The following is a 25341-nucleotide window of genomic DNA, read 5'->3' on the forward strand; positions in this document are numbered from 1 at the left end:
AAACAAGCCCCACTAGTTGTCCCCCTCTCCCACAAGTGCCCTTCCTTCCCCTGCCTGTGTATTTTGGGGTATGTGGGGTACCATCGTTTTGAGAGGGGCTTTCTTAATCCCTTGGGGTCACTCAGAGAAGCCAATGCCAACAGAAATATGGCTGAAGCCGCATAGGTCATTTAAAATACTTTGTAAGCCTTCAAAAAAGTACAAAGGAGGGCTGGAGAGACGGCTCAGCAGTTAAGAGCACCGTCTGCTCTTCCATAAGTCCTGAGTTCAATTCCCAGCAACCACATGGTGGCTCACAACCATCTATAATGTGATCTGATGCCCTCTTCTGGCCTGCAGGTGTACATGCAGGCAGAACACTGTATACATAATAATAAATAAATAAATCTTTAAAAAACAAGTACAATGGAGCAGGTGAAATTTATTTCAATTAATACATCTTGGTTCATCCAATGGAGCCATAGTTATCACTTAACATGCAGTCAACATAAGCAAAGTCTAAAAAGACAGAGTTCACATCCCTTGTATTATTATCATTATTATTATTATTATTATTAATAGTAGTAGTTGTTGTTGTTGCAGCAGTAGTATTTATTTATGTATTTGTATATGTGTATGTGTCCTAACATGTGCCATACATGTGGAGGTCAGAGGACTAGTGTAAACCAGTTCTTTCTCTCTACTTTGTGGGTTCTAGGGGTTGAACTGGGCCTTGGCCACAAGCACCCTACTCACTGAGCCACATTGCCTCAATTTGGATTATTTGCATTGCGTCTGAAACCCAGAGTTGGACTGGCCACACTGAAGGTACTCAGAGGCCACATGAGGCTCAAAATGCCATCCCAGAGAGGAAGACGTAGACTTCGGAACCTCTGCCACCAGCACAGATAAACAATCCATGGAGCCAGATGTAGTGTTGGGAACACCTGGGAGGTGAAGACGGGGGATCAGGAATTCAAGGCCAGATGCTATGAATAAGTAAATAAGTAAGTAAAGGAGGTGAGGGGGAGAGACTGCCACACCGGTGTTTCGTTCCTTGTCAGAGGGGGTCCCAACTGTGGCTCTGCACTGCTCTGCCCAGAGGAAGCCAAGGCTATCAGTGCCACAAACCCAGCCAAGGCAGCAGGGCTGTGCCTGCAACCAAAAGCAACAGAATGCTGCCACTCTCTTGAGGCTCCAAGAACCAACCAGCTATGGGGCTTGCCTTGTCCTGAAAGCCTTGCCATCAGGGGAGTTCCATGGGGAGATGATTTTTACCCTGAGACTCGAGACCCTGTGGGTGTGTGGAATCTCTCCAGAGGGATCCTCTCTTTTGCAGATCAAGGACGGGCCCGCCACCTTCCAAACCTGCTCTACCCCGACTCCTGACCACCCTCATGGTTGGTGCTCTCATGGTCTACCTAGCAGACGTGGGATAGAAGATCCCCGGAGTGTCGTCCTGTGTGTGGAGGGTTTGGCCACCAGCGTAGAGCTGGCCCTCTGGAGCATGGTAAGGACCCAGAGACAGCAAGGCTGTTGTCATCACTGTGGATTTTAAGAGCATTCCTTAGGAGTCACGCCCAGCATATGCAGTCACTGGCCATCACCCTCACGGTGAGATGGTGACACCAGGTTTCCAGCAGCCAAGTGTGTATGCTGCTGGGCTATCTTGTGCACACACCACCCAGGGTGTCGCACAGAGTGCAGGGTTTGGTGCCTTCACTCAACTTCGGCTTGTTTTTGGATTCCGGCGCTTGCGAGGCCTGTTCTCTACAGCATCATGCTATCTTTGTGACTCTATGTCTAACACTGTATTGTGTTTGTCATGAAGAGTCCTCTGTGTGGGGGTAAACATGCTTTCTAGTAGAGCTGTGGACACTCTGGCACGCAGAAACAAGCCTGACTTAAGTTAATTATTTATTCCTCACCAACCCAGACTTCTTAATCTGGAAAAGGGAAGAAAAATGGTCACTGGCCTTAGTCACAGCAGGCCAGGTGGAAGGGATGACACAGAACAAGGTCCTTCCCTTTATTTCAACAGCGATGCTATGGGGTCCCACAAGGGACTAAGTCTGACCTCAGAGCTTGGAGATCCTTTCTTTCTCTGACTCCAATGTGATCAACTCAAAGAGTATTTATGAAGCTCCTGCTATCTTCAGCAAGCTCATTGCCCCCAGGGAGTCCAGAGCTAAAGACTTCCCTCAGAGGGGGGCTGCTGTGTGAGGTGTTTGCAGGCTGTGCAACACAGGCACCTACCTAACGTGAGGAAGCATCTGGAAGGAACCCTCAATGGCCGGGCAGCTTTGTAGATGGCTCTCTGCCTCCCTCTGCTGGCAGTACTTCACCAGTGCGCCTCCAGCCAGCAAGAGGCTCTCCAGAGGGCATCAGTGCCCATCCCAAGATGCTATTTAAGATGTAGATAAGGAAGCTGAAGCTCAAAGAGACATGATGTGCATTCACTAGAGCCAGAGTCATGTGATTCCCAGATCCACGGGAGGCCGCCTCCCCTAGAAAGGACGTAAGGGATTCATTTAGCTGTGTTGCCCAGTAAATCACTTCAAAAGTAGAAATGGGTGCTCTGAGAGAAAGAGGGGTTTGGGCGGCCACTCTTCCAGGACCCGTTACCAAAGCCAGTTTGACACATCTGGCTCTCTCAAGGGCTTTGTTCTTTCCCTGCCCAGACTCCCGGAGAGTCCACCAATGCCCTGCAAATTACCATCCATGTTTCAGATTCCCACCTTGCTGCTGTGCTGATGCTGTCAGAAGCAGCTGCGGCCAAAAAGCTCAATCTCTGCCCAAGGGCTTCAACTAGGGTGGGCTTTACCCTTGCTCTGGAGACCTCACCACTGGCCAGGATGCCCAAGGCTGCCTCTGGAGCAGGATAAACTGAGCTGAAAAGCCCCCCAGGACTGCCCTAACTTCCAAATATCCCATGGCAAATAATCCTTGGCAGGCCTATAGAGCCACATCCCAGGGTCCCTTCCCTCTTACCCAGACTGTCCCTTCAGCCCAAAGAGCTCTTGCTCCTGCTTTGACAAGTGCCTCTTAAGCTCTCCACATCTGCAGTTTTCTAGTGTCTATGCCCCCTCCCGGACAGAGGGTTGGCTGTCTGTCTCAATTGCAGCCAGCTGTGCAGCCCCTGGATCATCTTTGGATGCGTGCTGCCCAGCAGGGCCCCAGCACTGCTGGAAGACCTGCCTGCTCTGCCTGTGCCCCTGGACTAGTATGACGTCAACATCTTCCTCCTTGTGTGTTCTACTTCATTTCCATCACCTGCTTATCATCTCAGATGGTGGCTCTGTGAGCTAAGAATGGCCCCCCCAAGACCCAAGCCAGGCCAAGCCTATTGCAGAACTCTGGAGACATGAAAGTCAAGTCACAAGGCCAACCAGGAAGCTCACAGTAGTGCAGTTAACATGTCCTACACCTGGAAGGGAGCAGGCCTACTGTGGATTCTGAGCCCTTGTAACTCATGAAGTTTCCAGAAGCCTTCGAAAAAGTTTAGGACAGGTTGTGATCACCAGGTTTTCACAGGTGAGGAAATGCAGGCATCTAGTACCCTTGAATCTCTAGCTTCTAGAATCCTGCAGTACAGTTGGGCATAACAACTACTCAACAGTTGCTTAAGCCATTTTGCCCATGTTCTACCAGCCTGGTGGGACCCCAGAGGTGTGTCCATTCCTATGGGGAGGAAGGACTGCAGGCCCCAATCTCAGCAGCCTGGGATAGAAATACAGTGGCCAGGGCTTCTTGGCACCTCTGTCCACAGGTCAGCCCTCATTCACACCTGCAGTGAGCACCCAGGGTCTAAGACACTAGGGACGGAAAGCAGAGCTGCCAAGGTGCAACTGTCTGCATATGGACCCCCATCTGCGAGCTAGCCTGGCAGCATGGGGATGTGGGAAAGTGATGCTGGCCTGAGGCTCCTTTCATGCTGCCCACCATTGCTCTCAGGGGCTGGGCTTTAACCTTCAAAAAAGGGTCTCTCCTCACATGGGCCACATGATGGCCAGCCTGTGGGGCACACTGGTAGGAGCCTATACATTATAGGGTCCAGAAGCAAATGACACACACCCCTGAGTCACAGCTGTTTCTGCTTCCCAATCCTCCTCAGCCCATCACCTCCTTTTCCTTTAAGAAGCCATTTCTATCTGCTCTTCCTACCCTTGTGGCCCTAACATGCTTTACCCAGGGATCCCTGGCTCCTGGACGCTGACTATTTCTGTTAGCCTTCCTGATCGGATGGAAAGGTGTCCTGGGACTCAGAAGCCCAGGAACACACAGCTGAGGTGGGGCAGTGTCCCAGTGGAAGGGCACCCTGACACACGGGAGCCCAGGAACCACCCAACTCTGAGAAGAAGCCTCTTCAGCTTTACACCTCCCAGAGGAGAGTATCCCCAGCTGAGCTCAGGAACTCAGGAGACTCAGACCCACTCCATTTCTTTGTTTTTCCTCTTCTTGGCTTCATTGCTTCCTGGCTTCTTCCGATGAGAGAGTCACATCAGGCAGCAAATCTCGTAAAAGAGGTTTACTGGCAGGGTCCAGGATGTGGCGAACAAACTCGGGGTCAGATGTCCCTGCTCCCAGGAGAGGACAGCAGCAAAATGAACAAAGGACATGGGCTTATATAAGATTTCTTTCTTTCCTTTTCTTTCTTTTTTTTTCTTTTTTGAGACAGGGTTTCTCTGTGTAGCCCTGCATGTCCTAGACTCTTTCTAGACCAGGATGGCCTTGAACTCACAGCAATCTGTCTGCCTCTGCCTCCCACATGCTGGGATTAAAGGCATGTGCCACCATGCCTGGCTATATAGGATTTCTTAGGGGCAGAACTTTTCAGAGCAGAGATTTCCAGACTGGTGGGACTTCAAGTCCTGAGCTTGAGGAGCTCAGGGATTGGTGGGCTTTCCTGTTCAGGGACTGGTGGGTTTTTTTTTTTTTTTTTTGCGGGGGGGGGGGGAGCTCAGAGATTGGGTTTTCCAGCTCAAGGATTGGTGGCTTTTTTACCCCATTTTCTCTGCCCGTGGATTAGGATGGGAAGACCTTCCTGGCTTTGGCTGAGGTGCCACAGCTGCTGGGCTGCTCCGGGAGGCTGGAGAATAGGTGATGCCATAGAGGACAGCTCCTGTGGCAGTACCTGGTTATGGCAGCAGGCTGAGGCGTCGCTGTTTTGTTTTGTTTTGTTTGGGTTTTCAAGACAGGGTTTCTCTGTGTAGCCTTGGCTGTCATGGACTCGCTTTGTAGACCAGGCTGGCCTCGAACTCACAGCAATGCACCTGCTTCTGCCTCCCAAGTGCTGGGATTAAAGGCGTGTGCCCCCATACCCGGCCTGGTGTTGCTGTTTTGACAGCTCCTGTGGTGGAGTGGTACCTTACTGCAGCCACAGGCTGGGGCAGGAAGGAAGAACCACTATTTTGACAACTCTTGCAACGAATTGCTCAGGGACCACACTTTCTGCTTTCTAGCTTCTGTGTTCACGTGGAGAGTTTGCCAGGGGCTGAGCACAGTGCTACACACAGAGCAGGCACACACCACCAAGAACACCCGATGTTGAGCCTACACTTAGCAGATGTGAGGGCAGAGGCTTGAGGCTGAGGGTTAGACTCTCTTCACCAACACTGCTACATTTTTCCTTTAGTATTCCTCAGAGGCCTGCCCCTGACTTCTCAATGTCAGAAAGGAGCCAGTACCACATGGCCTCCTGATTCAAAGAGGCCAAGTACACACCATCAGGCCAGCACTGTCCAGGAGGAAATGTACTGCCAGCCACATGTGGAATTTAACATTTCCTAGTTACATTAAAGAAAAAAACATAATTTTTTAAATAAGAGATTTTATTCAATCCAACACACTCAGAATACTGCACTGTCAACATTCAATAAACAGGCACCAATGAGTCATTGTGAAATCATGTCTATCTAGTACAGTTTATGGTCACAGCTTAGCTCAGTGTGAACCAGCTATATGTAATCACTCAGAGGCCACCACACCAGACGGTGTAGCTACTGGGAGAGGCTGAAGATACAGAGAGTACAATGTCACTAAGTGCTGGTCACAGTGTCAGAAAAAGCAAGAAACTTCTGACATGGGCTCCGCGCATGGAAGTCGCGTGGGCTCTGTAGTGTAGCCTAGGCTATTACAGATGCTGACTCTGCAGGGACTGCAGGGTGCTGGAGACACTCTGCCCAACTCCAAATAGAGGAGGAGTCCCCAGGCAAAGGGAAGGGGGCATAACCAGCAGTGTCCATGGTGAAGGCGGGGGCACCTCTAGACACAGGAGTCACCATGTGTCCCGCCTGCCCCAGGCAGTCCCAGTTTGTGCCTGTTGCCTCAGTATATGCATTAAAGTATCCTAATTCCAGATCTCATACTGCCCAGTGGCTTTCCAACCTCCAGAGAGGTTAAAGTCAACAGAGGAGGGCTGACTGAGCCTAAACTGGAGTGCCTGACTCAGAGGCCAGATTAACTTGGCTGCATGAGGCATTGAGTCCTGTCTTTATCTTAGGACAGCAAGTTAAGAGATAGGAGCCAGCCCAGCTGCCTAACATCCTCCACTCTCTACTCATGGAGGCCTGAGGGTGGAGACCTTGCATTTTATTTATTATTGTTGTTATTACGTAGCTCTAACCATCCTGGGGCTGTGGTTGCTGCTTCTCTTAGGGGGCCGAGGTCTGAGTCTACCAAACGTTCTCCTGTGTTGAAAGAGGTTGGGAATCTGTTCTCGAAGGACAAGTGTTAGCTTTACAGAGTGACCCACATTGCCACGTCAGCGGAGCTGGAACCGGACCTCAGCGCTCGTGCCTCTGCTTGCGTGGCTGAACGCTGGCCAGCTCCACCACACTTCCTACTCCTTCCCTGTCTCCAGGTTCGCAGGCGCATGCCTCCATGCCCTCAGGAGTTACAGGTGAGGGGGGCCAGGCCTGGTCAGTTCCCGGATGACAGCACCCACCTTTTTCCGGAGAGCCTCTGCACCGACAGACGCAAGCCAGACCTGCTGACGTCCCTGGTCAAGAAGTCCAGCGCCCAGACCAGGGCTTGAGGCCGCGCCCCACCGGAAGGAGACATGAGGGAGATTAGAGGATCTGGCCGCCAGGCTCTGGCTCCTTTCCTCTAGCAGAGGCTGGGAGACCGCGTGAGCAAACTTGCCAGCTCTAGAAAAGGCATTTCCCCTTAGCCAGGCGAACTGCACCCGGCAGGCTGCAGCTTAAAGCTGTAACCAGGCAACGGATGCGGCTCCGCGCATGTGCAAGCACAACCCGTAGACAACGCCGGCTTGTCCACTCCAACAATCAGAGTGGCGCACGCGCAGTCGCCCCGCCCGCGTCCTGAGGAAGCCAACGGAAAATGGGGAGGGGGCGAGCGGCAGGGTCGAGCTGCTGGCTTCGGTCTTTAAAGATTGTTGCGATCTCGATTGAAGAATCCGGTCTCTTCAATTCCTAAAGCAAGAGGAGTGCGAGACAGAACCCGCGTAACCAGGTGAATGAGGGGCGGGGCCACGGGAGCGAAGCTGTAAGGGACTGGCGCATGGGGGCGGAGCTTTGAGGGGGTGGGACGACGAGATGAGGCGGCAAAGGATTGGACGAGAATGAGGGGCGGAGTCAAGAGGAGCGTGACGAAAAGGCGGCGCTAAAAGGAATGGGAGGGAGAGGGGCGGGGCCTGAGGGGGCGTGGCAAGATCGAAGCGCTGAAGATAAGCACGGAGCGCTGCCGGGGGAAGCAGGACCGTGGGGGCGGGGCAAGGGGTGAGGCCGCGAAAGACTGGACTAAGGCGAGGGGCGGGGCGATCCAGGGGCGGGGCGCGCGCTGACGTAGCCGTCGGACACGTCGGCGGCGGCGACTGGAGCCGGATGTGCCAAGATGGCTACGGCTGCTGCTGGGTACGCTCTGGTTCCCTCTGCTGCCGCCGCGGTCGCCGGCTGAGTTTCAGTTCGCGGCGCCCGAGAGGCCAACCGCAGCTGCGCGGGTGAGGGCTGAGTGTGTGGAGCACGACCGAGGCCCGCGGGCGGGCGAGGCTGCGGAGGCCAGGCAGGCGCAGTGAGCATCGGGCCTAGCCCGGAGTGGCGAGCGCATCTCAAGAGACGCCGTCAGGCCTGGGGAGAACGACAGTACCGGTCCGCCTGGTGCTGAGACACCGGGCAGGCTACGGGCCACGTCGACTTGGTGGGTTGTCCGGGGTGCTCGCGATTCCCGGGCCTGAGGGGAGGGCAGATGCCGGATCTGGGCTGCGGGAACTGGTCGGCCGCTGGGGATGGTGTGTTAGCATGGCCGTACAGTTGACACCTCAGGAAACCTACAACTTCTTTAAACCGAAGGCAGGTGCAGGACATTGCAGAGCGAGACTTTTGCTGGGTTCTGAAGATGTTTGATTCTCGTTGGCTCGAAGACTTCCTCCGCAGAGCTGGTGATGGGACACGTTTTCATTTGAGCCAGAGAGTAGCAGCATTTATTTGTAATCTCTTGGCCGGTTGGAGCAGGATGTCGCAAGGGAGGTCGTGGACTGTTTTCTACCAAGGTGTAGAAGAATGTTTGCGTGGCAGCGGAGCGTCCAGACACTAAGCCCTGTAGATCAACTCTGGCTGCTTTGCTAACACACGTTTTTAAGTGGCTTGTCGAGTGGTCGTGCACGGATAACGATTTCCTTTCAAATGTATTAACTAGAGGCGTTTTCCATTCTGAATGTGACCATAAGAAACAACAGATTCACATCTTACAGCCCCTGCCAGTCCTCAAGCCTGTTGCAGCACAGTACAGCTCCTCGCGCTTTTTGTCCACGTACCCTTTCCTAGGGCTTCAGTGCTCTCGCAGATGAGATAAGAGGCAAAGTAGAGATTGGCTCCTCTTCTTGTGACTTATTACTCCTGGTGGTATTCACCCGAGTGAATCTCCGAACTGCCCTTGGGTTTTCTCTTGAGATAACTGCAAATTTTGATATCCTGTCTTGCTTTTGTAAACATTTATGAGTGTCCTCGGGTGGCCTCCTCACATAGTGTATAGCTCTTTCTCTTCTGCAGATGCCTTCTTCAACGTTTAAAGGATCTTGGTTCAGATTTTGACTTAGAAGAGAGGTGCTTATCTTGTCTGTCTGAGAAGTGTATCGCTGGTAGTCACCATGGGGGAGACTGTTGTTGGCAGAGGGCGCTCACTAATGTTTTTGGGTACCCCTGTGGCATATAGGTTACAGGTGTTAAGTCAGTGGCAGTGAGAGAACAGGGAATGTTTTAAATACCAGCGTCACACAAAGTCACACCTAAAATGTCTGTGTTGGGGCTGGAGAGATGGCTCAGAGGTTAAGAGCACTGACTGCTCTTCCAGAGGTCCTGAGTTCAGTTCCCAGCAACCACAGGTAGCTCACAACCATCTGTAATGAGATCTGGTGCCCTCTTCTGGCCTGCAGGTGTACATGCAGATAGAGCGCTCATAGGTTAAATAAATAAATAAATAAATAAATCCTCTTTTTAAAAATAGATTACACACATCTTGTGCAAGTACGTTTGTAGATATGAGGCAGTAGAGCTGCAGAGGTGGGTTTATGAATAATGCATTTTTGAGCTCAGTAGGTCTCTCTGAAACAGGTGATTTTTTGAAAAGTAGATAGCTGGTTGAACAGAATAAATAATTGTGTTTATGATTCTGAGATAAATGGTAGGCAGTTCATTATCTTTCTGTTGGTGAGTAAAGAAGATTAAAAGAATAATGTTCAAGTCACAAGATTGTTTCACCCAAAACTGGCATACTTTGGAAGGCCTCGATAAATTATAGTAAAATCTTGTTAAGAGAAAATTCAGAAGAAACTTCAGAGGGGAAAAAAAATCCTTGTTCTTTCTATGTATGAATGTAGAAACTAATTTCAGAAAAAGACAGTTACCTTCATCTGCTCACTGGTGAGCCAACCTAATGACACCTGATGCATCGCCCTGTAGAGTATATTGTATTGTAGTTTAGTTTTTGCCTGTTTGGTTTTAGTTGTTTGGGGTGTTTGAAATTCTTGAGATGAAGACAGCCTCAGTTGCCTTTTGTGCTGTCCAGGCAGGGTCTGGACCCACGTTATTGCGTCAGTGTGGCACTGCTCCTGGTCAGATCAGTGGGGGTGGAGCAGCAGTTCTTCCCCTTTGGGCTCATGGACAGAGAACCAGCAGTGTTCTTTCTTACCTAAAATGATGACAGGTTAGACCCTAATGAACTCCTGGCCTTACTTCTAATTGCAGTTTCCTCGTAGTCCAAGTCCAGGTGCCTGTCAGCTGGATGGAGTCCTCTGTTGACATAGGAAGAAGTGCATGCGGGCAGTAATGGAACTGAGTTAATAGATTAATAGAGCTAATGTTTAGGTTGAGATTAGAGACCTTTTGTAAGTTGCTTTACCCAAAACACATGTATCAGTGGGCTTTGGTTTTGTTTTGTTTTTTAATCTGAGTATCAGAAAGATGTCTAAGAACAAAATGTTCATCTGTGAACTAAACGGCCTTTGCTTTATTTTTCTGTGGATTAGCTAAACAAATTTCTTTTTGAGGGTGGTGTCAGGAAGAAGGACTGACACAAAGAAAAGGGCTGTCAAGGTGCCACGTTTGAATTGTGCCTTGTTCAAAAGCAAGAAAGCTCTGGTGAGGATCTTGCTGCTCCCCCACCCCAACCCCCACCCTCCAGTCTTTTTTTTCCCCCTTGAGGTTTGTTGGGAATCCACCTGTTGGAAATGTGAGTCCAGTAAAGCTGCTGTAAATTTTCTTGGGATTTTTAGGCAAGCCTTGTTACAACTTCAGTGGCCAGAGGCAACTTTGTTTCACTGTTTTTGGAGGACAACCGTAGATATTTCACTTGGCTTGGTAAATGTATTTAGTAACTTTATAACTGTGGTTTAGGAAGAGTAAAGGCTTCTTTTCAGGACTTAACCTTACAAAAGGCATGAGATGCTTGTTTTTTTCTTAAGAGTAGAGTTGGCTCTTTCTGGACGTGGCAGTGGTGGCTTAGGGAAGTGTCAAGGACCAAGCAACATCTGGTGGTCTGTCATCCTGGCAATAGGGTTGTTTCTTGTCCTTGACAGTGTGGGGTGGGGATGTGGAGAGGTGGAGGGAGCCCTTGGTACGTAAATGATTTGAAATCACATTTAGTCTTTTTATTTCCATAGTTTTATTGATTGCAGCCAGGACTGTCAATCTTTAGGTTTTATGCTCTTATGTTTTCTTTTCTTTCTTTCTTTCTTTCTTTTTTTTTAGCATAAATTAAAGAAAAACTCTACCCTGCCACTTCTATAAGCAGCATCTCCTTGAGTGGACGACTCCAGCATGCAGCCACCACCTCAGGCAGTCCCATCTGGCATGGCAGGACCACCTCCAGCTGGGAATCCTCGGAGCATGTTCTGGGCCAACAGCCCTTACAGGAAACCAGCCAGTAATAATGCACCAGTGGCTCCCATAACACGCCCACTGCAGCCAGTAACGGATCCGTTTGCTTTTAATAGACAGACTCTTCAAAACACACCAGGAGGCAGTTCATCCAAAAGCAACCTGCCCAATTTGCCTGGCCCAGCCCTCTCTGGTTTTTCTCAGTGGCCTGGTTTGCCTGTGCCTCCTGCAAATGCTGGGGAGAGCGCCACAGGACTTCATGAGCCTCTGTCAGGAGCTCTGCCACAGCCTAGAGCAGATGCCAGGCCGTTTCCTCCTGCACCTACCCCTTCTTCACTGCCTGGGCTGGAGGTGAACAGGAGTGCTGAGCTTGGTTCCAGCTCAGGATCTGAAAGCCAGATGCTGCCACATCCACCTCACTACATTCCAGGAGTGGGTCCTGAGCAGCCTCATGGAGGCCATCTGAGTGACCGTGGGGCTGGGCCTGACCACCCCGTGAATAGGCACACCCCACATGATGGTGCTGTGGCCCAAGCAGCATCTCCTTTCTTCCCTCAGCCACACATGCCAGGTCAGTGGGGGCCAGTACAGGGAGGCGCTCAGCCCTCCTATCAGCATCACCCACCCTGCGTGGAGGGACCTGTGCAGAGCATGGGGCCCCAGGCAGCCAGCTTGCCCCATTTTCCCTCTCCATCTAGTCTACTCCAGGGACCTGGCCATGAACCCCATGTCCCATTGACATCTGCTTCAGCATCCTTGGCCAGTGGCGAAGGGAATGATCTAGCCCACCAGCAAAATAAAAATCTCCCGTTGACTAGCTTCCCCCCTAAACATACTTTTGAGCAGAATCCCAGAGTTGGGACTATGTGGTCAAGCCCAGAGTTCAGGCAGAATCTGGGAGTGAATAAAGAATATCTGTCAGACCCTGCCCATGTGAATCCATTCGCTCAGGGAAATAGCCCTGACAGCCAGGTGCCCCGCCCCCCAGAGGCTGCAGCTAGCCATACTCTGCAAGAAGCAGCCCCTGGAGCTCTCTCCATGTTTTTTCAAGGGGAGGAGACAGAAAACGAAGAGAATCTCTCATCTGAAAAAGCAGGCCTTGATGACAGAGTGGACTTGGATGGCTTCTCTTCGACCTCCAGATTGACCCATCCGCCACCCCCTGCACATGGGGCTGGTGGTGTCTACCAGGCCTTTCTCAAAGGGCCTAGCAGCGAGGTTGCTCAGGAGGGAGATGCTCAACCTTACTTTCCTCAGTCTATGGGCATCCAGCTCGACAAACAGAGCACCATGACCCCCGCTAGTGATGCATGGGGAGAGGCCTCCGTTGCTGCGCCCCACTGTGCTAGTGGGCCACAGTGTGAGAATGTCGAGAATTTAGAGTTTGTTCAGAATCAAGAAGTTTTGCCCCGTGAAACCCTGGATGTGGATCCCTTTTCCCTGAGTGATCAGTTCCGACGCGGGCCCATTCCTGGGCCAGCTGCCTCCAGGCCCGTTACTGTGGCCCACACCAGAGGTGGGGGGCTAAGTCTTGAGACCGCTGATGTAGCACTGCACCCTACACGGCCTGACAGTGTGTCGTCTAGCTATAGCAGCCACAGCCACAGAAGTCCTCCTGGGTCAGCCAGACCCCAAGAATTGGTGGGCACATTCATTCAGCAAGAAGTTGGCAAACTTGAAGATGATACTTCAGGGAGTTTTTTTAAGCAAATTGATTCTTCTCCTGTTGGAGGAGAAACCGATGAGGTGACTGGGAGCCAAAATTACTGCAGCAGCTTGTCCCAGCCTTCAACCCCAAGCCCTCCAAAACCTACAGGAGTATTCCAAACAAGTGCAAATAGTTCTTTTGAACCAGTAAAATCCCATTTGGTTGGAGTGAAACCAATTGAAGCAGATCGTGCCAACATGGTGGTTGAAGTGAGAGGGACCAGGGATTGCCAGAAGAAGCGCAGGGCTGTGGTGGGGCCACCTGATGCCACCCCAGGAAACCTGGAACAGCCACCAGACAACATGGAGACCCTGTGTGCACCTCAGGCCTGCCCTCTGCCTCTGAGCACCACCGGGGAGGCTGCACACCTGGTTTCACACACAGCAGGGCCACCCTCGGATACTCTGCGCCCTGTGCCTGAGAAGAGGCCCTCAGCCAGGGCACAGGGGCCTGTGAAGTGTGAGAGCCCAGCAACAACTCTGTGGGCACAAAATGAGCTGCCAGATTTTGGTGGCAACGTCCTTCTAGCCCCTGCTGCCCCTGCACTTTATGTCCCTGTAAAACCAAAACCTTCAGAGGTTGCTCATCATCCAGAAAAGGCAATGTCTGGACCGCAGTCATGGAAACCAGGGTCTATGCCACCCTTGCAGAACCAAGACCCTCCTGGTGCTTCTGAGAACCTTGAGAACCCTCCCAAGGTAGGAGAAGAGGAGGCGCTTCCATTGCAGGCAAGTTCTGGTTATGCGAGTTTGCTGTCCTCCCCACCCACTGAATCTTTGCACAATCAACCTGTCCTGATTGCCCAGCCTGATCAAAGCTATAATTTGGCTCAGCCTATTAATTTTTCTGTGTCCTTACTGAATCCTAATGAGAAGAATCAGTCCTGGGGAGATGCTGCGGTTGGGGAGAAACCCACAGTGAGCAACAGCCGGGCTCTCAGTGGTGATCTTGAAGAACATGCTGTTTCGTCTGGAATTCCAGCCAGTGCTGTGATTGGCTTATCTTCGCCTAGCAGTGTCACCCAGAGTTGTGTCCCTCGAGGTTCTGGGTCTTCTGAAAAGATTGCTAGTCAGCCTGCCAGCTTGTTGGTTCAACAGCTATCCCCTCCAAACCCAAAGAACTCATTTCCTAAGAGTCAGAACCCTAATGCAGAAAAGGGCCCTTCTGAGTTTGCTAATAGTCCTGCTGGAAGTACAAGTGTGATGCTAGTTCCACCTGCAAACAGTTCCTTGGTACCTACTAGTAATAAGGCAAACCACTCTAGTAACCAGGAGGAAGCTGTTGGCGCCCTAGACTTCACAGTAAATAGAACTTTGGAAAAGCCTATAAGAATGTACAGCCCATCTCATTCAGATGGCCCAGCTTCTCAGCAGGCTCTCGCCAGCCAGCCCAGACAATCTGGGCCTGGGCTGCATAACCAGGATCATTTCTACCAGCAGGTAACAAAAGATGCCCAGGACCAGTATAGCCTAGAAAGAGCCCAGCCAGAGCTGGTTCCTCCTCGGCCACAAAATTCTCCCCAACCAGCACCCCAAGCCGCGTGTCCAGAGCCTTCAAATCCAGAAAGCCCACCCACACAGGGACAGTCTGAAAACCTGGCCCAGCCACCAGCAAGTCCTGCTCCAGTCACCATGGGCCAGCAACTGCTGCCTCAGCCTCCACAGTCCTCCAGTGCATCGGTTACCTCTCCCAACTCCAGCCAGGCAGCTGTGCGGTCAGAGCAGCCGTGGCTACACCCACCACCTTCCAGTACTTTTGGCCCAGCACCTCAAGACTTGGCATCCTACTACTATTATAGGCCCCTGTATGACGCCTACCCTTCACCGTACCCATCAGATCCTGGGACGGCCTCCCTATACTACCAGGTAAGAGCATGCTGTTTAACCATCTCTCTTGCCTCACTTTGTCCCCTTTTCTCCTTTTATGCTATTTCTCTCAGGAGTAACCTGTCTTCAGACCAGTGTGGTGCCCCTGAAAAAAGTCTTTTCTGTCCACCAACAAAGATCTTCCTTCAGAGGTTCCTGTCAGATATGGCGTGTTGAGTGGCTTATATTACTGGTGTAGTTTTTGTGTAGTCCAACATCTGATTGACAAAAAGAGTGCTATGTTTCCTAGAGCATTCCTGAGCTTGCTGCAGTTACAGTGCTGTGTTGACCCCTTTAGAGAGTACGCTAGCCTTTGGTAGGTTGTGTGTTGTTTGTTTGTTTGTTTGTTTGTTTGTGCCTTCGCACAGGGTGTCACTGTGTCAGCCAAGTTAGCTATGAACTTAAAATCCTTCTGCCTCAGCCCTCAGCATGTTTCACCATGCCTTACTTTTGTTTGTGGTGGTTTTGGTTTTGACAGGCTTCATTGACCCCTGGTTAGCTCATATGTCGCTAAGGATGACCTTGAAGTCCTCCCCCTCTTGCCTCCCCCTCCTGCTGAGTGCTGGAATTACCAGTGTGTGTCACTGTATCCAGCTTTTAAAAATATATTTTAAAACGTTTATCATGCATGTGTATGTGTGCATGTGGGCACACCCATGCAACATTGCACATGAGGACGTTAGAAGTTGGTTTTCTCCTTCCACCATGTGGGTTCTAGGGGTCAAACTCCAGCCAGCCATTCTGCAGACACCTTTCATAGGGTTTTAATAACAAAAACAGCTCAGCAAACCAGTGACAGGAATAACTCTAGGAATCCTCCATGTCCTTCCTTGAGAATCTTTGCAGGAAAAAGTTAGATTGTCCATATGCAGTAATGAAAAGAGGTGGAGGGACCATAAGCCTCTCAGGAGCATAGTAGTGACCCTGCAGAGGGGAGGCATCCTGCAGAGAGGAGGCCTACTACAGAGGGGAGGCCTACTACAGAGGGGAGGCCTACTACAGAGGGGAGGCCTACTGCAGAGGGGAGGCCTACTACAGAGGGGAGGCCTACTGCAGAGGGGAGGCCTACTACAGAGGGGAGGCCTACTGCAGAGGGGAGGCCTACTGCAGAGGGGAGGCCTACTGCAGAGGGGAGGCCTACTGCAGAGGGGAGGCCTACTACAGAGGGGAGGCCTACTGCAGAGGGGAGGCCTACTACAGAGGGGAGGCCTACTACAGAGGGGGGGCGTACTGCAGAGGGGAGGCCTACTGCAGGGGGGGTACTGCAGAGGGGAGGCCTACTACAGAGGGGAGGCCTACTGCAGAGGGGAGGCCTACTACAGAGGGGAGGCTTACTGCAGAGGGGAGGCCTACTGCAGAGGGGAGGCCTACTACAGAGGGGAGGCCTACTACAGAGGGGAGGCCTACTGCAGAGGGGAGGCCTACTGCAGAGGGGAGGCCTACTGCAGAGGGGGGGTACTGCAGAGGGGAGGCTTTCTGAGATCTTTCCTGCCTCCTCCTGGTGTGGTGCAAGCCCACAACTGCTGGTTAGAATCTGCTTAATCCTGCAGTAGTATGAAATAATGTTGTCTGCAGACATGCCTGATCACTGTTAGCATTGCCTCACCTCTGGCCCAGACTTACCAGTACTCAGTTTAGGTGGATTGTGTTACTGAAAGGTGAAAGACCCAAGTCCTCCAGTATAGGGGGCCAGGTGGTATTGAATTCTGTGTGGCCTGAGAACAGTTGGCACTGGCACTGTACAGAAAGATGGGTCAGAAGAAACCTTAGAACAGGGTGTAGCAGCTAGGCCAGAGCTGCTGTGGCCATAGGCCTGTGCCTCCCTGTCAGCCTGCAGTGCTATTAGGTATACATGTGTGGGCAGCTATGTATCTAGATTTATAGAGGAAGAGGAAGAAGAAGAAGAAGGAAGAGGAGGAGGAGAAGAAGAAGAAGCCATAGTTATTATTTCTGTCTGAGGCAATTCAGCCTTGTGGCCTGATCTTGGGCTACAGAGTGGGTGGAGCCACAGATGAACTGCAGGCTCCTTGGGAATCCTAAGCCTCACAGCTCTTCTGTGAGTGTGCTGCCACACCTCCATATGCTGTGGTCCTCAGTGGTCAGAAGAACTGTTTGCCCTGATTTCATGTTCCTGCCAACTGATGCGGGGCTGAGGTTTTTGCACATGGAGGGATACGCTGTGACTCATGGCCTGTATCACTTCATTTGTCTTCAGACATCCGCATGTCCTACGGGGCCTTTTTTCAGAGATAGGACAGAGACCATGGTTTTGTTCCACCATGGCTGAAATCCTCATCAGAGTAAGATGATTTTTTTTTAAAGCCAGGTATCAGTGGTTCATGCCTTTAAGTGTGAGACTGGGGAGGCTGACAAAGGTGGATTCTACACGTTTGAGGCCAGTGTGAGCTGCATAATGAGTTTCAAGCCAGTTTAGGCTAAGTATGAGACTCCGTCTCAAAACAAGAAAACAAAGAAAAAACAAAAGAAAAAAATCCTCCTAAATTCAAAAACAACAAGCAGTATCCTTTGTGTGTGTGTATGTGTGATGCTTTTAAAAACCAGTAGTTTCAGGGTTCATTCACGTGGATCCCTGGTCTCCTTGCTTTACTGAGGTGGTGGCTAATGTCCATTTGCCATTGAGATCAGATCGTCTGTGTGTTTAACCCTACAGGAGGAAGGCTGCCCTGGGGAGAGTGTAAGGAGATTCTTCTGGCTGCCTGTTGCTGTGGGTGCCACTTCAGGCTTGGTTTCCATGAGAGAATCCTACCCAGGATACTGCTCCTGGGCAGTGGGCATCTGGAGCACCTAGAGCTAGTCCTGGCCACTCAACGTCTGCCCTTCCTGGAGTCTAACAATGCCCAAAACTTCTTTCCACAGGACATGTATGGCCTGTATGAGCCTCGATACAGGCCCTATGACAGCTCAGCATCCGCGTATGCCGAGAACCACCGCTATTCAGAGCCTGAGCGGCCCAGCTCCCGTGCGAGTCACTATTCTGACCAGCTCACTCCCAGGTGGGAGCTGCGTCCCCGGCGGCTGCTTTACCCTCATACTCAGCTGTTGGTATTGCCGACCATGATGGTAACTTAGTGATGAGAGTAACTCTATCGGTAGAGACTACGACAAACCTGTTTTGTCAGCAGGAGCAAACAGAGGCGAAGCCCACTGCCACAGGCAGTCCTAGAAGAGCTGTCGCTTTGCATTTGTCCCCAAGCCTTAGTCAGGCCAGACCCTATGTAAGGCCGTTAAGAGGTGGCCTCTGTGCTATGAGATGGGTGGTTGTTCCTGTCATGGGCATACCCGTTCCACTGGGAACCCTGATCACAGAGGTGGCATAATCCATAGCTCTCTGATACAGTGACTAAAAGCTGTGTTCTGTGCCTGGCTCTGCCTGGTTTGCTGAGCACCCCCCGCCCCTTCTCCCAGCCTGCGTACCTCCTATTCTGGCTATCCAGAATAGTAGTCTACTCTCTTGTGTAGTCACAAAGGAAGATTTGGAAAGAACTCTGGTATTGTGCCCTCTGAGTAAGTCTGTGTGTCAGGTCAAAGTTCTGTCTGCATTCTCAGTTGCCCAGAGCCCGCTGTTGATCTTGTGTGCACTCCAGCCATTGACTACATTGTGCAAAATAGTGGGGCGTGGGGCTTGGTCACTGTGGACTCTGCTCCCTCAGTTCCTGCCCTTGCCCTGGTTAGTCAAGCCCAGGAGTAGGTGTTCATGGTACTTAACCTTGCTATAAGGATGTGTCCTTCTTTCGCTTAGCAGCTCCCAGCTGCTCAGGTTGTATGTATACTTGCTTTCAGGGTTGTCTGTAGGGAGGGTCTTGGACGTATATGGTAACTTGTCTGAAGGCAGAATGCTTTGCATGTGAACCTGTGCTCATTTGGCTAGCCCTAGTGACCTTCCTCCAAAGGTACACCCCGAACCATATGCAGACAGGCATAGCCGATCATTCTGGGTCTTTATGAAACACAGCAATACTGAGGCTTAGGTGAGTTCTGGAGTGCCTGTATGAGGCTCTGGATTTGATCCCTAATACACACACTCAAGTGCATGTGCATACACGAGAGACGGGGCATGGGGGTCAGCCAGAGACAGAAAGACAGACAGACAGACAGACACTTGATTTTGAGAAAATTTTAGGGATCTTATATGGGAAGTAGCATTTAGATTCATACAGCTCAGCTTTCTGATTCAAAATGTGTGAGAAGGCAAAAGGCACAGGAATCTGTTTGCTGGAGCGCAGAAGGGAGAGAGTACCAGGGCCAGTGCCAGGTGCGTCCCCTCACTGTCAGTCGGCCTCCCACATGTCTGCCGCAGCTTCATTTGTACATTAACTTCTGAGAGTGACTGTGACAGAGCCTCAGGCTAGGCCAAGTTGCCATCACTGTGATTTGTCACTATGACGACAGCTCTTCACTTCCCTTCAACTCTTGGGGTCCTCTGAGCATCTTCAGCCCTCATGTGTCCCAGCCTGCAGGAGAGTCTATTCTCCTGTCTCTGTCTATGTGTGTGGACACTCAATGTTGATGTGATGCTCAGTGTTAGGGAGATGACATCGCCACAGGAGCTGCCTGGGGTGGGACACATTCCTCACATCCTCTGTGTGTAGGTAAGCTGGTGAGAGCACGTAAGGCAGTGGCGTGCTCTTGGTCTTGCTCTGTATCAAGCTTCGGGCACCACTGCTGTACAGATGCAGCCTGGAGTAGCCAGCCTCAGTGGTGGTGTTCCTGTGGCTGGGCGGCTGCTGAGCAGTTTTCTGAAAGGGTATCAGAAAATTAAAAAACAATGTTTAGTGCTTTTGACAATCTTGAGAGTGCCAGAAGTGCTTACACAGTCTTTTGTGAGCAAGTCTTGACCTTCTCTGTAAAAAGTCAGGGTCGAGGTTCAGTTTATCTGGCATAGAGGAGGCCAATTCCTTACTGATGTGCTGGCCCTGGCCCACCTCACAGATCCACTCCTCCACGGCCACGCTGAGCACACATAGCTAATGACCTTCCCTTTACGGGAAGTCATTTTCTTGTGGCTCACATCTATAATCCCATCACTGTGGAGCCGTAGGCAGGAGGATTGTAATGAGTCTAAGGCTAGTCTAAGCTACACAGTGAGACCTTGTCTCAAAAACAAAACAAAAGAGAGGAGAGGAAAGCCTTTGGGATTTTAGGTTGGTTTGGCTTGTGCTCCTTGGTGTTGCTCAGCATGAGATACAGACTTGTTAGAACACAGCCCCGACCCCCAAGGGGAAGCCCTCCTCTTGCTACACACAGCCCCCAGGCATCTTGAGGAACTCAGTTTTAGGGAGATTCCTGAGTCCATAGTCGCATTTTTGTTTCTGTTTGTGATCTGGTTAGAATCTTCCATGGCTGAGGTGCTTTCATGAATGTCTGTGTGTGTTTCGGGTTGGCTGATTTCTCACTGCACTTTAAGAAATAGATGCTATGTTTAATAGCTCCTTTTTTTTTTTCCAGGCAAGGATATCCTGAAGCATACTACAATTCTAAGAGCGGCTGGAGCAGTCAGAGTGATTACTATGCAAATTATTACTCTGGCCAGTATGATTACGGAGGTATGTTTAGAAGTTGTAGCCATTGCCCGGGCACTCAAGATCACTTTTCCTTTCACTGGCCTCTGTTTTTATCCCAAGCCAAAGTAATTAAGAATTCTGAGCATCTGAGAAATGATCTTTTTGGCAACGTCATTGAAAAGTACTTAAAGCATGGTGTCTCCGTCGTATTGGTGTGGAGTGCAGTGACTAGCCCTGAGACTTCCTGACCCACTGTGCCTGCTCGGCTGTCAGCTGATGAGGCCAGCTGCCCGTCACCACTGCCACACTTAAATGCGCAGAGGCCATTTGCTCCTCGGTGGCGGATGTGGCCTGCTCATTGTGGCAGTTAGGATTTCTTCATAAGCCTCCATACTTATGTCCAGGGAAAAGCTGTGAGTTCCCTTAGCAACCCTGCTATGTGCTCTTGTGTTACAAGGCCTAGCAGTTCCTTGACAGGCCTACATGGCAGTTCCTTCTGCTTCCTGTGGGGCCCTTTGCCCCTTAAACATTTGCGTTACTTGTGAATAGGAATATTGTACACATTCCCCTAAAATAATACCTCTTGGTTTTTAGAGTTAGTTTTTAACGAAATTACCTTTCTTTCTCTGTTTCTTTCTTTCTTTCTAGGTTTTTCAAGACAGGGTTTCTCTGTGTAAAAACCCTACATGTCCTAGACTCGCTTTGTAGACAAGGCTAGCATTGAACCCACAGAGATCCACCTGTCTCTGCCTCCTGAGTGCTAGGATTAAAGGCATGCACTACCACGCCCAGCTGTGAAATTATTTTTTAAAATACCGGTATCCTAAAACATGAGCTGGAGAGATGGCTCAGTAGTTAAAAGCACTGACTGCTTTTCCAGAGGACCTGGATTCAATTTCCAGCACCTACATGGCAGCTCATAGCTGTCTGTAACTCTAGGCCCAGGGGATCTGGCACCCTCACAGATATACATGGAGCCCAAAGCGAGTGTGTGTGTGTGTGTGTGTGTGTGTGTGTGTGTGTGTGTGTACAAATACATATATATATATACACATATACATGCATATACATATATATGTAAGTGTGTATATATACATATATGCATACGTATGTGTGTATGTGTGTATATATATATACACATACATACATACATACACATCCTGAATCACATTAGGAAGATAATTAGTGTAACCTGTAGTTGAGAGTTGAGATTAATTATTAAAAGGTATTATCAGGGCTGGAGCTCTAACTGTGCCACCTAGCTATACATCTGGCTATTCTTGAAGTCTTAGGTTTGATCCCTCACATCATAAAACAAGCCAAAACAGTGAAAAAGGACTTAGTATAGAACTCTTGTAGTAGCATCCAAATGCTGGCACTGAGAGAATAGCCAGTGAGTGCTGCATCGTGGGCAGGAGGCAGCTGGCCTGTCGGGGTCAGAGCGTGCTCTCTAGACCATGCCTGCCCTTTACTCCTAACTGTCCGCCTGTTTCGGGAGCTGGGTGGGTCTTCTGTGTGCTGCGACCACACTCGTCTCTTCATTCTTCACTTACAGACCCAGGCCGCTGGGATCATTACTATGGGTCTCGCTTCAGGGACCCACGCACCTGGGACCGGAGATACTGGTATGACTCGGATCATGACCCATACAGGAAGGACAGCTATGCTTACAGCGACAGGTTGGTGAAATGCACATGTATGAAGGAAGTGGGAGGAAGCTGGTGTGTGCCTTGCTTGCCCTCCTCCTGTCTTTGGGAGTAACCAGCCATCGTTCTGGGGCTTCTGGGAAGTAATCTGTTAGGAAGCTCGGCCACCCATCCCTGTGCCCTGTGGGAGGTCTATGGGAGGAGAACTGGGAGGGCCTGAGGTCGGCCTCCTTTCTTCAGTGTCCCTTCTCCGTCCCGCCTATAACCCAGGAAAGGGACCACCCTCAAGTTGCACCTGCAGGGTGCTCTGAGGCCACCTGTATCTGAACCCAGCATTTGCTTTCTTGGGCAATGCCTGCAAGCTTAGCTGTAACTAACAGTCTTCAGGATGAAGACTGCCTCAGGATAGAGGGATAACAGGGCAGTGGGCAGTGAGGGCTAGCAGCAGCCTTGGGAAGGTCCTTGTAGTTACATGGTGTCCCAAGGAGCTGTCCTTCCAGTTTCCTGCTTTGGTCCCCTGCTTACTCTAGGCCCGAGAAGTGTGACGATCACTGGAGATACGACCCTCGCTTCACGGGGAGCTTCGATGATGATGCCGAGCTCCACAGGGACCCCTATGGAGAAGAAGTAGATAGGCGCAGCACCCACAGCGAGCACTCAGCACGGAGCCTGCGCAGCACTCACAGCCTGCCCAGCCGCCGCAGCAGCCTCAGCTCCCACTCACACCAGGTGTGCTGGGCAGGCCTGGCAGGGGGAAGAGCAGCTCTTTAGGTCGTGGCCCCAGCGTTGTCTCTGCCTGGTTCTGGCAGTGTCCCCACAGGCTTTCCAGTGTTCATGGGCGCTCACTTTCTCTGCTTGATTTCTTTCCCAAGAGTCAGATTTACAGAAGCCACAATGTGACTGGCGGTTCCTTTGAGGCCCCTCACGCCCCAGGCTCACTTCATGGTGATTATGCCTATGGCACCTATGCCAGCAATTTCAGCGGTGCCCATGGTTATCCAGAGTACAGCTACCCTGCAGACACCTCCTGGCCTGCTGTGGAGCAAGGTGCGTCTCAGCAGTTCAGAGTGCAGCTACCAGACTGGGATAGAACAAGGGAGTCCGGTCAGCTCCTCTCTGCACCCTGTGCCCACTGTCCTGAATGTCATGGCTCGTTGGTACAGGCCAGTCTGGCCCTTGGATTGACATTTGGCTTAGAGTCTACGAGCTATCTGCTTGATCATGTGTGCACTGTGTGACTTTGAGCTCTTTTTTTTTTTAAGATTTATTTATTTATTATTATGCATGCAGTGTTCTGCTTGCATGTATACTTGCACACCAGAAGAGGGCACCAGATCTCATTGTAGATTGTTGTGAGTCACCATGTCGTTGCTGGGAATTGAACTCAGAACCTTTAAAAGAGCAGACAGTGCTCTTAACCTCTAAGCCATCTCTCCAGCCTGTCTAGTGTCCTTTCTAGTCAAGCCTTGAGGGGCTCTTCTCTGTGTTCCCACACGGCTATGTGGGTGAGCGGTTCCCCTGAGAGGCTCTTGTTCTGATTTGTGCCAGTGTCCCATTCTGACTCCCTCCTGAGAGGCATAGCTTAAAAGGTGTAACTGAGAGCTCTCCTAACTGAAGTCTCGGTCAGGGAGAAACCATTTTTGTGTATGAGTTACTCAGCTCTTTTGCTCTTGGTGCCCTATGACAGTCAGTCTGAAGCTGACCTGGTCAGGGAGCGTGGACAGGAAGTTGTAAGACATGACCAGCTAGCTTACTGTTTCTTTTCCTATTTATTTAAATTCAGTTCCATCAAGACCAACCTCTCCTGAGAAATATACGGTGCCTCATGTCTGTGCCAGGTTTGGTCCTGGTGGTCAGCTCCTTAAAGTGATTCCCAACCTGCCTTCAGAAGGACAGCCTGCACTGGTGGAGATCCACAGCTTGGAGGTAAGCGAGGACCTGTGGTGCTCTTTGCACCCCACAGCCGTGGGAAAACCTGCTTTTCTGGAAGCTTCAGCTTATAGGGCTTTTGTACTGTTTATTTTTGTTTTTTTGTCTTTGTTTTATTGTTTTTGAAACAGGGTTTCTTTGTATTAGTCTTGGCTGGCCTGGACTCAGTTTGTAGACCAGGCTGGCCTCGAACTCACAGAGATCCACCTGCCTCTGCCTCCTAAGTGTTGTGATTAAAGGCGTGTGCTACCATGCCTGGCTGTTTGTTTTTTGTTTTGTTGTTGTTTTTTATTTTTATTTTTCCCGTACTGTTTAGAGGATGGCTCTTCTTCCAGAAGGCAGCACATTAAGTAGATGCTACAGTTATTAGATATGGCTTCATTGTGCTTTTTCTGTCTTTTTTTTTTCTGTCTTTTATATTTTGAGAGTGATTTTTTTTTCATTAATGGACAGAGACTGGGGGGTGCACAGATATTCTGCAGCCTCAGAAGCCTCTCTTGTCACATCTGTCAAGCTCAAATGGGGATTTTCTGTTTAATTGAAAACCTCCATTGTAGTCCATGCTCATATAATTGTGCCAAGTCCCCTCACCCACTGGATGGAGGGATGGGTGTGGTTCCAGGAGTGGCTTCTGTGACTCAGTCTGCCTACACACAGGAGCCGCTCTGCCCCTCTCATTGCAGACCTTGCTGCAGCACACACCTGAGCAGGAAGAGATGCGCTCCTTCCCGGGACCTCTCGGCAAGTAAGCTTCCTCGGTGCGGTGTCTCTTGATGTCTGCCATAATGGTGGCTGCTGAGTTTGGCTCACAGTTTTGGTACCATCATTCACTAGGTGTTTGTTCTTTCCCCAGAGATGATACCCACAAAGTAGACGTTATTAACTTTGCACAGAACAAGGCAACAAAATGTTTGCAGAATGAGAATTTAATTGACAAAGAGTCTGCAAGTCTTCTTTGGAATTTCATTATTCTGTTATGCAGGCAGAACGGGGTATGTTCCTTTTTACTTCTTGAACGTTCTCCCCGTTTGCCTTTGGCCTTAGAATCTATTCCCTCCTCCTATCCTGAACTGTGAGCAGTGTCAAACCTGCCATAACGATGCTCCTTCAGGAAGAGCATCCCACCATGCTATGCTTCCTGAAGAAGAGCATCAGTGGTACCCACCTGGACAAGTAGGACAAAGGGGAGGGGTAAGATTTGGGATGAGCTGACACCTCAGCCCTTAGGAGAGGCTGAGAGTCAGGTGTCCCCACCCACATGGAGAGCTGGATGTCTTTGCCGAGGTCTAACATGTGCTGCCTTTGCAGACCTGGCTGGGCTCTGACAGCATGGGAACTGTCTTGCCATCTGCCTGGATC

General features: G+C 50.6%; 1 protein-coding gene across 7 annotated transcripts in view; it reads left to right on the top strand.

Annotated features, from left to right (window-relative positions):
• Positions 1–7329: 7329 nt before the first annotated feature.
• Positions 7330–25341, top strand: part of SEC16A (SEC16 homolog A, endoplasmic reticulum export factor) — a 35598-nt gene continuing 17586 nt past the window's right edge. For 3 of the 7 annotated variants that reach the window (XM_084797505.1, XM_084797508.1, XM_084797509.1), the window contains exons 1-10: positions 7783–8136; positions 11184–14885; positions 17763–17899; positions 20352–20449; positions 21963–22086; positions 22584–22782; positions 22926–23100; positions 23837–23979; positions 24666–24727; positions 24836–24974. In XM_084797505.1, coding sequence (XP_084653631.1) covers positions 11253–14885; positions 17763–17899; positions 20352–20449; positions 21963–22086; positions 22584–22782; positions 22926–23100; positions 23837–23979; positions 24666–24727; positions 24836–24974 — 4710 coding nt within the window. In that variant the 5' untranslated portion in view covers positions 7783–8136; positions 11184–11252. Of the gene's footprint in view, positions 7453–7782; positions 8137–11183; positions 14886–17762; positions 17900–20351; positions 20450–21962; positions 22087–22583; positions 22783–22925; positions 23101–23836; positions 23980–24665; positions 24728–24835; positions 24975–25341 lie in introns of those variants that run through there. The other 4 variants (XM_084797511.1, XM_084797510.1, XM_084797506.1 and 1 more) reach the window with 4 other exon arrangements.

The sequence above is a fragment of the Acomys minous genome (assembly GCF_964271855.1).
Source record: "Acomys minous genome assembly, chromosome: 10".
Classification (NCBI taxonomy): Eukaryota; Metazoa; Chordata; class Mammalia; order Rodentia; family Muridae; genus Acomys; species Acomys minous.